Source organism: Epinephelus moara, chromosome 14 (genome assembly GCF_006386435.1).
Source record: "Epinephelus moara isolate mb chromosome 14, YSFRI_EMoa_1.0, whole genome shotgun sequence".
Lineage (NCBI taxonomy): Eukaryota > Metazoa > Chordata > Actinopteri > Perciformes > Serranidae > Epinephelus > Epinephelus moara.
Window position 1 is genome coordinate 25480634 of NC_065519.1, and position 12718 is coordinate 25493351.

The 12718-nt window shown below is 42.0% G+C and overlaps 1 protein-coding gene across 4 annotated transcripts in view; it reads right to left on the reverse strand.

Moving 5' to 3' along the window:
- Window positions 1–2236: 2236 nt before the first annotated feature.
- Window positions 2237–12718, reverse strand: part of col12a1a (collagen, type XII, alpha 1a) — a 60338-nt gene continuing 49856 nt past the window's right edge. For 3 of the 4 annotated variants that reach the window (XM_050061593.1, XM_050061592.1, XM_050061595.1), the window contains 13 exons: window positions 12033–12119; window positions 11542–11595; window positions 11034–11129; window positions 10672–10725; window positions 9622–9675; window positions 9243–9296; window positions 8599–8670; window positions 8477–8512; window positions 8314–8380; window positions 8035–8217; window positions 6951–7028; window positions 5631–5801; window positions 2237–3142 (listed from right to left, as the gene is read on the reverse strand). In XM_050061593.1, the coding sequence (XP_049917550.1) occupies window positions 2994–3142; window positions 5631–5801; window positions 6951–7028; window positions 8035–8217; window positions 8314–8380; window positions 8477–8512; window positions 8599–8670; window positions 9243–9296; window positions 9622–9675; window positions 10672–10725; window positions 11034–11129; window positions 11542–11595; window positions 12033–12119 (1155 nt within the window). In that variant the 3' untranslated portion in view covers window positions 2237–2993. Of the gene's footprint in view, window positions 4057–5630; window positions 5802–6950; window positions 7029–8034; window positions 8218–8313; window positions 8381–8476; window positions 8513–8598; window positions 8671–9242; window positions 9297–9621; window positions 9676–10671; window positions 10726–11033; window positions 11130–11541; window positions 11596–12032; window positions 12120–12718 lie in introns of all 4 variants that reach the window. The other variant, XM_050061594.1, reaches the window with a different exon arrangement.

Sequence of the window (12718 nt, forward strand, 5' to 3'; positions counted from 1 at the left end):
TAGAACTAGATGGCACTCGGCTTGTGGTTCTCAAAGCACCAAAAAATACATTTTAAAAACTCAACAGCGATGTCTCTCTCCAGAAATCATGACCTAGTTGCTTGATATAGTCCACAGACCTTGTTGTGAGTGGTTATAGGAACTATTTTTCTTTCTACCAAACTACTCCCACTGTCCTGACACTGCTGACAACAAGGTCTGTGGATTATCTTGAGTAACCAGATAATGATTTGCAAAGAGGCATTGCTGTTGAGTTTTTCAAATGTGTGTTTTGGCGCTTTGAGCACCACAGGCCGAGTGCCATCTAGTTCCATTATATTTGAGAGAAGGCAGACATCTCTACAGCTGATATCTCCAACACTCAGCAACTCACACCAAAACAATGTAGACTGATAAATAGCACTGCAGATAAGAGGGAAATATGTAGCCGACTTGGCTGATTTGGGGGTGAGCTGTCCCTTAAAGGCTTACAACTGAACTATGGTGTTTTAATTGAGTCGTATTGCTTCTGCCAGCGTAGTTTGCATGAGAAAATCTCTGATAAACCTATTGTATGCTACCTGCCTAGCACTAAACAGCAGCTAGCTGGTGAACACAGTGGATGATTTAGCAGTTAAAAAGCCAAATATTTCTCCCAGGAGTTGATGGAGACCAAAACAGAGCTAAAATTAAATGCTACTGTTGCTCCATGTCTGCTGGATGTGTAATGCTGGATGTTAGTCATATCATCTTTGTATAGTCATACGTCGGTGTTGTGTCAGTGGCCAAAATCACCACTGAATGGTGGTTAAAACCCTAATTTGGAAATTAAATGCCACTTAAGGCCACCAATAGTCTTACCCACTGCTGTGGAAGAGACACGTTGTCTGCTGTTATGAAGGGGACAACCAGAGATAAAACAGGTTAGTTAAAAATCTGTAACAACCGCAGACGGTTGGAACAGCCCACTTGAAACTCTCGCCACAAAGTGAATACAGATGCACGCCGGATTGTCAACAAACTCAAAGAAATCAGCAGACAGAAACCAGACAGGGTTACAGTGAGGATGGTATCAGGCATCACTGAAGACAGTTTTTATGGGAGTTTAGAGGGAAACACGGTATAATTGGTCATGGTGGAAAAAAAGGGGGGACTTAAAAGGCTGCAGCGCTGTCTTGGACAATTTCATAGAGTGACGTCAATAAACAAAATCAGGGCTTGATGTTGAGAAATACTATGAAAAGCGTATCACTTATAACAGGTGTGAACATATTTTAACAAAGCCAGTGTGTCTCAGAGTGTTGCTGTGAGGTATTGTCGTTCATATCATGAAGTATGAGCCGCGACCATACCTGTGGTTTTTTTATGTTCTCCCATATATGACAATGTGCTGCTAAAGGGAGATTTAAATGGCAGGCTGCTCTCTGCATTTGTGAAATGCTTTAGCAGACTCTCCTTTACGACTAACATGCACCAGCTGTTCAGACGAACGTACTACACTTTACCTGCAAGAATTCCAAATGCTCATGAAATATAAACGTCTATAAAATCTATTTGATGTGCTTCATAAATTACTTTAGAATATAAGAGTAACAAATTAAAGCGTTTCCACTCAGGAAGTCTCCCATGTCCTCTCATGGTGGTGATCTCGACCTCGTTACTTCACCTCCCCAGTCCTTATCTCTGGCATTTGTGCAGCCCTCCTCCTCTGACATGCTTTCCCTCCATCGCAGTAAACAGAAATGGCGTGAGTTGTTCCTTACCTCATCCATCTCTTATTTCACCATTAGATATGCTTAATGGGTGGAAACCTATGAGTTTTTCCAGCTGCTATCTGCCCAATCTCATTTGCATTGCTTCCTCATGGAAGTCTATGCGTAATCATTACAACCTGATAGGACAATAGCCAACTGGGTGCATGTAACAGACTGCGAAGCAGCTCACATGTTGGAAATGTTTGTTTTCACATGCTCTCCTTTCTCTTCTTGTTGCCCTGACATGAGCTGACATTCTGGACGGCGCAAAATATCTTTAGCTGTCCAAACAAATAAAGGTTCAACCTTCAAAGCGTATTTTTTACGGCCAAATGTTGGGAAGAAACAGTTTCAAGATCAAATGAACTCTGTTTCGTCTGGAGGTGTTTGGTATAAAAAGGGAGACGGTTGCGTGTTGAGGTGTCAGGCAATGTGCCGATACTGTGAGAAGATTTATAAGCAAAGGACAACAATGACTGGAGAGCTGAAACAAATGCTACATTTTCAGTAGTTTTATTGAAAAATGCCTCTTCTGTTTCAGAAATAAATAAGAAAATAAGGCTGTGTGGAATTCACAAAAATGTGCAGTTAAAACATGAGAAAAGCAATTCTATGTCCATAGTCTTGCAACCAAATCCAAACTGCATAGATAGAAAACAACAACTATATTCTGACTTAGAAATCCTCAGTAAATATACAACACAAACATGCAATTCCACCTTTGGTAACAAAACAAAATAAAATTTAACAAAAAAAAAATGCTGGTTTGTTACAATAAGTCAGATTATCATTTGGTTTAAAGGCCTAACAAAAACATCACAATGAACAAATGTTTGGGGATCAAATTAACTGTCCTGTTTTTACCGTTGGAGTATCTGAAACAGCTTTACAAAACAACATGGATAGTCTGAAAGTGTTTAAAAAACATACATACTGTACTTCCTTTGACATACTTTCTGCTGGTTTTCACATGATTAGTGCATTACACATTGGAGTCTGATAAACACTTGCAGTTATATTACAAGCAGACACTTAAAGGGAACACTTAGCAAGCACACAGGTTTGTAATGAACGAACATGAAGGTCTGTATTCATTTTGCTAAACTTTCTCATGTCAAAAAAATATATATGTTCAATATAGCCAGGGGTATCAAACCCATATAAGTACTAGTTTTGCTCGGAAAAAATTACTTCATCCTCACATGACGTGATCATGGCAGTTATTTTAATATAACACTTTCTGAGAAGTCCTTATTGCAGCTATGACGCTAGTGTGTCTGTTTTGTCTCGTGGTAGTGATCTCTTTCCCCGTTGGTTTCGTGAGTAACCGGGCGATTGTATCGCCTCAAACTCTCCAGCTGGCTCCACAGGTAAAGACTCTACCACAGGTTCAGGCTGGAAGTTGTTGGCTAGAAAAATATTTGGGACGGCCAATCAAAAAAAAGGATTCCTTCTTACAACTTTTCACATGCACAATTTAAATTATATTGCACTTTGGAATTCCAAAAAACAAAAAAAATGCCTTGTGTCAAACTATTGCTTCCTAAAGTACCATAAAAGCTAAATAAAAAACTGTTCCAAATGCTGCAATGACATTTACAATTTAAATCCTGCAAGCTATTGGATAATAAGACGTAGTAAAATAACCAGCTCATACTACTAAGAACACATGGAAATGGCAGGAGAGCAACATTTAGCACCGATTTGGCAAATGTACACAAAAAAAACACGATGATTAAAAGTACAAATGGAACATGCGTCAGTATGGACCAGAGCTGTCTAAGTCACGTAAGGCGTCGTAAACAGAGGTTATGCTGGTGGTAAGTAAGCAGAGGGTTATGAGGCACAAGCTCAATACAGATGTTAACTTGATGTTTAGTGAAATGTCCTGGTTCATACAATCATTTACAAGGCACAACAATTAGTTTTATTTACACGTATCACCTCTACATTAACATTGCTTTCAGTTATGAATTCCCTTTTTGTTAGTAGTTGTTTTGGGTTGTATTTGTACATGCTCCTTCCTTCGTAGAAATGCTCAGTCTCTGTTTTTATTTTATTTTTCCCAGCGGGTTGTGCTTCAAGATGCAAACAGGCCAGCAGGTTGCCATCACTGTAGCTTGTAGCTGTGAGATGATGTTAGTGCCAGTCCGCTCCGTTCTGTGATTTTTTTTGGCTTTCGTAATGTTTGTGTTTAGTGTTCAATAGTTATGTCCATTGGTGATTATCCTTACATGCCCCATAGCAAATGGGCAAACATCTCAGAAACAGGACTTCAAAGTGTAAGCGGCACAGGTAACTTAGAGCGTTTACTATGCCATACCTGCAAACAGTTCAAAGAGGGTGTGAGTATTCTCTGTGGGACAAATTCATAAGCATCTCATTTGATTTAATGTCAGTCATCATACACCATACGCTACAATGCTTTACATGCCAGTTTTAAAATTGTACATCAAATGTATGGAGGTATTGGAATATATTTGCTCCTAACCAACCGTTCACAAAACCCCTCCCCTAAACAGCAATTGTCCAATCCTGAAGAGTTTGGAATGGTGGTGTCTTATTTTAGCCTTACCAAACCACAAATACAACAGTAAAACTGTAAGGGATAGATTCAACAGTATGTGTATGTTCTTTAATGTAAGCTAATGGAAATGTTAGCATGCTTAGCAAACTAGCTTACTAACTACAGTGGTAGTAGAGTAACCATCTGTGAATGCTAATGGCTAATCCCCACTGAAAGCGTTTTCGAGGTCTGTCACTCGTGCGTGTCACAGAGCAGATATGCTTTGTTTTTAACATTTGCTTATGCTTGTATGCTTCAAGTCTATTTTTGTCACATTTATTGGAACATCATCTGCATAGAAAGCTGTTTAAAACACATATATCCCGCTGTACATGTTTGCTGATCTTATTAACCGTATCTCCATGATTGATCAAAGCTCCCACCCTGTCTGTGAGCTCGCCTGTTTCATCAGCAGTTTCCCCTCACTCTCTGCGGTGGACGAGGAAATTAAATCTATAAGTCAATACGTAAAAATCACTGTTGATTTCTTCCCACAGGGCCGACATGAAAATTATTTTGGTTCAGTAAAGTTCTGCTGTCAGCCTGGTGAAGGCAGCAGATAAGCCAGCTGCTGTCCTCTCAGCTCCCCAGGAGCTGCTGCTGACAGATGGCAGTGATGTTGAAACAGTGTTTACAGGAGTCGGAGTCAATATGGATTGGATAATAGAGCGCTTACGTGTCGCTCTCGTCTTGTTTACATCTTGCTTCCAGTGGGAATTCCAAGTCTAAACATTCCATACAGGCGTTTTCTTATGGGATAACAGATATTGCCCAGTTCATGATCGCACATGCTAGTCCGCAGTGTCACTAAATCAGTGTAGGCTAACATTAACATCTCTGAATGTAGCCAATTTAAGTTTAAGGGACCCTTGTACAGGGTGCTCATTTTAAATCAACACGAAAAAGTCAACCAGCGAAAGCATCTCGACCTAACATTAGCTTAATTAGCTAGCTAGCTACAGCGGTTAAAAGCTGTTGTCTACCTCTGTCTGAAATCAAAGACCTATTGTTTTAAGGATTATCAATAATTTTGATGGTTAGGTGACCAGTACCAGTTTAGACTGCAATATGTTTCATGTGACAACACAAAGCTTGATAAGTGTTGCAGCATTAATCAGGTGGGGCTCCTTGAATGGTCAGTTGTACTTCGTCTTAAAATAAGTTAGAACAGTCTTGTTCAAAACTGCATACTCTGGAACATTTACATTCATACCTCCATACATTATCAAAGAAAGTAGTAGTGCACAGAGTTGCAAATGTAATTAGTCTGCATACACTTAGTCTTTGATCTAATGTAGTACCATGCAGGACCTAGGCAGTGTTGAGTGTACCTGTATATCCTTGTCCATTGTAAGGAATGCCAACACACTGAGAGGAGTCGCAATATCCAGGGGGTCCTGGTGGTCCCCTCACGCCTGGAGTACCTTGACGACCTGGAGGGCCACGAGGCCCAGCGGAGCCAGAAGCACCTGGGGGTCCTGTTCTCGACTCTCCTGGTGGCCCTGCGAAGGGGAACGAGAAGGTGAGTAAGTCTGAAAAGTCTCCGGAGCTCAGCACAAAAAACCCACTGACATCATGCATAAATCTTCAGTGGGAATGGAAGGGGTAACACTGGGCTGCTGCACTGTAATTTGAATTTTTCAACGGCTCAATTAAAAAGCTTGACCAAGAAAGAAAAAAGTCTGAGGCTGTGTGGAGTACCCCCCCCCCCCCCCTCCCCCCTGCCCCGTCTGTCTAGACGGTAAAACTCAGGATGGAATTTTCCCCCTCTCTCTTTTTCTCTTCCTTAAGTGAGCCCATGTGTTGTCAATGAAGCCACCAAAGAAAGCTCATTGTACAACAATCAGATTCTCACACACACACACAAACACAAAGTGAATCATCAGTGTGGACTTCCTCTCACTGGTCGTCAGTTGTTTCTCACTTCATTCACAGAAACAGACATGTCAGTGTTTGGTGTTGTGGGGCTGACATCAATAGAAGGTTCCTGCTGTTTTGCAATAGCTTCCCCAGGGAAAGCAAACCGTCTGGCTCTTAGAGAAAACATTCTGGATATCAGTCGCAACTGATGGCCTTTATCAAACTGACAAATCAGCCTAATAACATTATTATTTGTTTATAAAGCTGTATCATGACCTTGACTGAAGACTGTCTGGAGATCTTTTAAACTCTAGACACAGAAATTCTCTCCTTAATGATGAACATAAATGCCGTTCACAACTGTATAATATTTTATAATGTGCACAGTGTTTAGATAAGCTCAGTATACACGAGACATAAATCAGTTAGAAAGGAAAGAATTGGGAATATGTTGGGTTCCCTCCAAAGAATTTATGTTCTACAGCTGCCCAAATGAAGGTGCATGAGACATACTGTATATACTGTTAGTAAATTTTGGCCTCGGGTTGGAAAGTGTCATTTTAATTGGACTAACGGGAGTACTGTGTCTGAGGAAAGTCCACAAAAAGGTGAAAAGCTGCCACTGAAACAGTGTTTTAGTGTAAAGATAAAGTTTGGCGACCAACCTTCCGTCAGCTGGAGAACAATGCTCCACACATCATGTGGTTGCTTTTGTTTCTCGCCTCATTGTGATGGGACATTCAACCAACACAAGTTATTTCAACCAAGAAATTGAGAACCATCTGTGTTACCTGGGGGCCCATTTGGACCTCTTTGTCCTCTGATGCCATTTCCCGGAGATCCTCTCTCTCCCTTCTCTCCTGGCAAACCTACATAAACCAGAGAAAAGAGGAAAAACACTTTCACACCAATAAAACATGTTTTCGGAAAACTAACCAATATCTGGAAATGAGTAGAAATCTAAAGGGCATGTGTGGAACATGAGGAGTTTCAGGACTGAGGAGTATTTTTTAATGCTAACTTGAATAATGTGTAGACAACACAAGGTAATACAGTTACGGTGTACTTCCACCCATGTTGTACCAACTGTCTACAGCGTATACCTCCATGACCTTAAAGGGATAGTTCACCCCAAAATCAAAAATACATATGAGTATTGGAGATGTAATCCGTAGAGAAGTCTGCCATATCTCAAATATAATGGAACTAGATGGCATTCAACTTGTGGTGCTTAAGGCACCAAAAAAACGCAACTAAAAAAACTCAACAGCAATGTCTCTTTCCAGAAATCATGACCCGGCTACTCAAGATAATCCACAGACCTTTTTGTGAGCAGTTTTATGCAAGAACTATTTTCTCTCTACTGAACTACACCTGACAACCACATAATCTCACAGAGGGAAGTGCGCATCTACTGCTAACTCACCTAGCACCACTGAGCTAGCTAACATTACAGCTCAGCCAAGGAACACGCCATTAACGTTTACATCTAACACTGTCATGGCCATGAGCCTCTCGTCTATGAGTAGATGCACGCTTGCTTGTGCGCATTGATATACTTGGTGGGTGTAGTTTGGCAGGAAGAAAGTAGTTCCTACATGAAACTGCTCACAACAAGGTCTGTGGATTATCTTGAGTGACGGGATCACAATTTCTAGTTCCATTATATTGGAACAATGGCAGACATCTCTATGGCTGATATCTCAAACACTCTGCAACTCATACTAAAACAGTCTAGATTGATAAATAGCACTACAGGCAAGTGGAAAAATATTGATTTTGGGGTGAACTGTCCCTATAAGTAATTAATAGCCCACCCTTTGTATTATTTCCCCCCTTGCTGCTTCATAAAAAAAAAGAGGAGAGATAAAGTACCTCTTTCTCCTTGATTTCCAGGTAAACCTGGGTTTCCAGGGAAACCAGTTCGACCAGGTTGTCCAGGTTCTCCGCGGGATCCCTGGTTGCCAGGAGGGCCAGGAGGACCAGCAGGCCCTGGAGAATTGCTACGATATCCAGAGGGAATCTGGTTGAGCATCATGTCAATCCTGCTCATCTGACCTGCAAGAGAAGAACAAAATCACACTTAGATCTGGATTGGATTGATGCTTTCATGACTTTAAAACTCAATTTAAGATTAAGAAAAGTTATGCTCACTGTTCACAAGCTGTTCACAAACTTGTCTGGCAATGGAGCGCATCATGCTCTGCGATGCAAAATCTCCCTGGAACACAAAGACATTTTCATGAAGAGATGGCATCGCTTCTCAAATCTGGTGATGTATGACAATTGGTTTATGATCGTTCAACATAATACATACCCTCTCTCCCTTCTCTCCTTTAAGGCCATTAGGTCCCTGTTAACAAGAGCAACAGTGTTAGAACGACCTCTCCTAAACAATGTCATGTGACCATTATTTGTGTCCTGCTATTCAGTACATACTGGGTTTCCTGTGTCTCCTGGTTTTCCTGGTTTCCCAGTAATTCCTGGTACACCTGGATTTCCAGGGCTTCCCTGAAAACACAGAAAGAGTAGTGTTTATTTAAAATTACTGCACAGTAAACATAATTGCAACGTTTAACTCCTGCTCCCTGTAAACGCTTGTATAAAGAGCTTTAAGCTGAGATCTACTCTTTGACATCTGCAGCGGGGGGGCGTGTGGCACGAGCTGCCAAAACACTAAAGAGGAGATGGAAACACTCGTGCCCCAACAGCCAACTGGGATAGGAAGCACACACACATACACACCAGCCACAAGGCACTGCTAATGGGCCTTGGAGCACTCAGGATGGTATAGTGCGTGTGAATTCTATACTGGCATGTTGCCTGTTGGCGTGATGGCTGAATTAAGTAGATTCAGACCTTCCCCAAACCACAGATGAAGATAACAAGATGCATCCACCATCCTTGTCACAGTGGAGGGGCCTACAGACTACAGTCTGCTTTTTTTATTTGCTGTTCCAGCAAAGTGAAAGTGTGGAGCCAGAGGAGTAATTGTTGCAGATATATCAGGAAGGAAAGCACGCTCCAACCAATATTTACTTGGCTCCTTTCTGCACAACACAACGACACAAGCACGCACTCACCATGGGCCCTGGTGGGCCTCTGGGTCCAGATGGTCCCTCCTTTCCTGGTGGCCCCTATGTAGAAACAACATACAATCACACACGGGTTACAACACACTGGGGACCCCATTCATGCAATACATCAGTGTCATGACTTTATATTGGGTTCAGCTTTGAGTCTTTCTTTTTAAATCATATTTACAAGTTAGTGGCTCAATTATGTTGGCTGACGCAAGTGAGAACATGCAGCGCGACTGCAGAAACTACCCAACGGTCCTTCTGTACACGCAGAGCTGAGTGGGTGATCACAGTGAAAACATGCGCTTAACTAAGTGTTGGATCCATTTGTAGGCTTTGAAACACAGTGTGTACACAAAGCAGGCCTGGAGGTAGAACTTACCCGCACTCCGCTTGGTCCAATGGGGCCCAGAGGACCACGTGGCCCGGGAGAACCCTGGGAAAAAAAGCAGACACACTTAATCAAATGCTAATGATCAGGAACAACACATTTATACAGCTCCCTAATGCCTTCGTTGAACTAGAATTTACAGCAAAAAAAATCCTGCGGTTTCCCAGTTCTTCAGCCAAAGATAATATATCATCTTGTTACTAAAAAACTGGAACAATTTCTCTCTTGTCTGTTGACACATGATGTCTACCAGAAATGTGAATAGACAGTCCTGTTATAATAAGCTTTACTGTGTGAAGACAATGCTGCCAACAAGCTCTGAAGATCATAGAATGAGACTTTCTCCCATGTCTGAAGTGGCTTATTCACAGGCCAGAATAACCAGTGGTGATGTTCTCTCCAGCTGAATGGTGGGAGTTGGCTGACTGACCTCAGCTGGATGAATGAAGCTTGCTCGGCCAAGAAATGGCTACTTAATGCCAGCCAACTCAAAAATGCCCTTTCACCAAAAAAAGTTCCCCTGCAATGTGAAATTGGTTTAGCTCGAATTCATATCTGCCTTTGACTTGATAAAGCAGCGATATCATAACGTCAAAGAACTTTGAACTCTGAATGTCGTGGCAGTGGTAAGCCTGGTCTTATTTAACTTTCATTCTCATCCAAGACGTCCACACAATGACATCTACTGTAAGTCAAAGATGCTCAAACTTCAGACAGACTTAAGTCTTCACCAAGTCACGATCGTCTTCAATTACAAGCCTGGGGAAGAACATGTTCCATTCCCTATTTCCCCTTTGGTAACACGAGTCTGCGCTCCATAATAATTTAACTGCATCACTGGCCTTCTACTGTTTGTCAATCAACGGGGCTGATTCGAGCGCGTGGGTCTCCCCTGAGGATGGCATGGTAAACCTCCCACTCTGAGTGTGGTTTCAATCTCAGCATGTGGACCGAATCCAGGCTCCAGTAGCAACACTGCTCTCTACGGATAGTCTCCTGTTTCCTGTTCATAAACCACAAAATGAGAGGGGGAGTACTTACTTGCAGGCCAGACAGGCCCGGGTCTCCAGGATCTCCCTTTGGTCCCGGGCGACCCTGAACGTGGAGGAGGAAGAAAAGAGAGGTTTGCATGAAGCTTTTGTCTTTGCTTTATCCTTTTTTAGTCTGTAATTTTGATTGACTTTATGTTTTGACAAGAACATCTGCAGGTAAGAAAATAAAGTAGCAGTCTAGCTGGATAGAAGCAGAGGGGAGTGTGATGTGTTTTGCTGTAAATCTCACTCAGCGGGGGATGAGATGACGAGCAAACTGCACTTTCATATCATCACAAGGACTAACCATTAGTGATAGTGTGTGTCATTATGTCTTCCCTGGCTGGACTTGTGTAGTGTAGGTTAACTTACAGGTTCTCCGGGTAGAGACAGTCCGTTAGGGCCCTGTGGACCTGGTGGTCCCATTGTGCCTGGGAGTCCCATGTCACCGCGTGGACCCATTGGACCCTACAGCATTACAAAGGCAAAAGGCAAAGATGTTTCATAGCCACACTCTTACAAAAGAACGACGATAATCTGATTTCTTATTGCATATACATAGAACATTAACAGCGACAGTGGAAACTGGCCTTTAAATCAAGTTTGAGGTAAAATATACGATCGATAACTGAATTCAGATGTGAGCAACTTGCTTTGTCTCATGGTGCAATCTAACCTAAGACTGTAGCAGAGCGATAATAGCTTCTAAAAATACAGTGGCAGTGCGAAGTGTGTGGATTTATAATCATTGATAATGTCTGCAAGCTTCAGCAGCTATGAACTGGCCCCATTTATTAAGTTAGAGTAAGAAGAGTTACACATCAAAAGCCTGTAAAAAACTATTTATCATTTGCTCAGCGTGTTGTAAGGCGTTACTCACAGGTTTGCCAGATTCTCCTCGATCTCCTCGTGGACCCTTAGAACCTGGGCTGCCCTGGAAAAGCGAGGAGCCACAAACGCAGAGTGAGTGTAACAACAGGAGCACATTCCAAAATCCCTAAAACCCCAAGCCCTACCAAATCCTCACAGGAGCTTAGTGAGGTTACCAAGCACACATATTCCAGACGTCTCCTCGAGACTTTTTTACTGTTGTTTTTCCGACAGGCATTTATCTTTTGACACTTCTTCCTGAGCCCACATTTCACTGCATGCCACTAGTCTCATCCTCAACTGCTCTTTTCCAAAGGAAAACAAAATACCGTTCCTGATTTGAAGGACATCCTCAGTCTACTGAAGTTCAAACAGTACGTCAAGTAGCTTATTATAGCTGTACAGTAATAATAATACTAGCAGAGAATCGTATGGCTTTATCATCATCATCATCACAACATAACAGGCAGAGGTAAGGGATGATCGTGGGCGAGTCTTTACCGAAGGTCCAGGAGGCCCCTGAGGGCCAATACTGTCCTGTGTGCATGTGCAGGAGTGGGGAAGGGATGGGCACTTGGCCTCGTCTCTCTGAAAAGGAAGACAGAAGGTGAAGAAATTAGAAAAGAGACTTAAACATCCATGTACACTTCAGAAAAGTTTTCTTATAATTCATTTCACACCAACCCATTAATAATTGAAACCATGTCTTGGCAATCGACATAATACAAGGGTAACAGAGAAAATCCTTGATGTAATGTTGTGACGGCATCCTGGCAAAATGCGGTTTTGACTTTGCTTGGAGTTTAAGAAGAAGAGACAGTTTAGAAACCCAGCAAAGGTCACGATGGAACAGTGGCTCATGCACAGTCAGCATGAGGCTTTAGGACCAGATGCTCGCTGACAGCTGCAAACTTTATCCACATTTTAGGAAATGAGTCTTTGACATAATGAGTTATATAACACTGCAGTCATTGAAGTGATGTATTAATATCTGATGGAAATTATAGATGAATGACTCGTAATTGGATAAATGTGCGTGCATCCGGTATTTACCATACTGAATCAAAATAAATGTCATTGACTGTCTGCTCCGTGATCTAAAGGGGCACTTGTTTTTATGTAATTGGGAGATCAAACTGGCAACAGTCCGATTAGCACAATTACACAGGATACAAGGTTCTATTCAG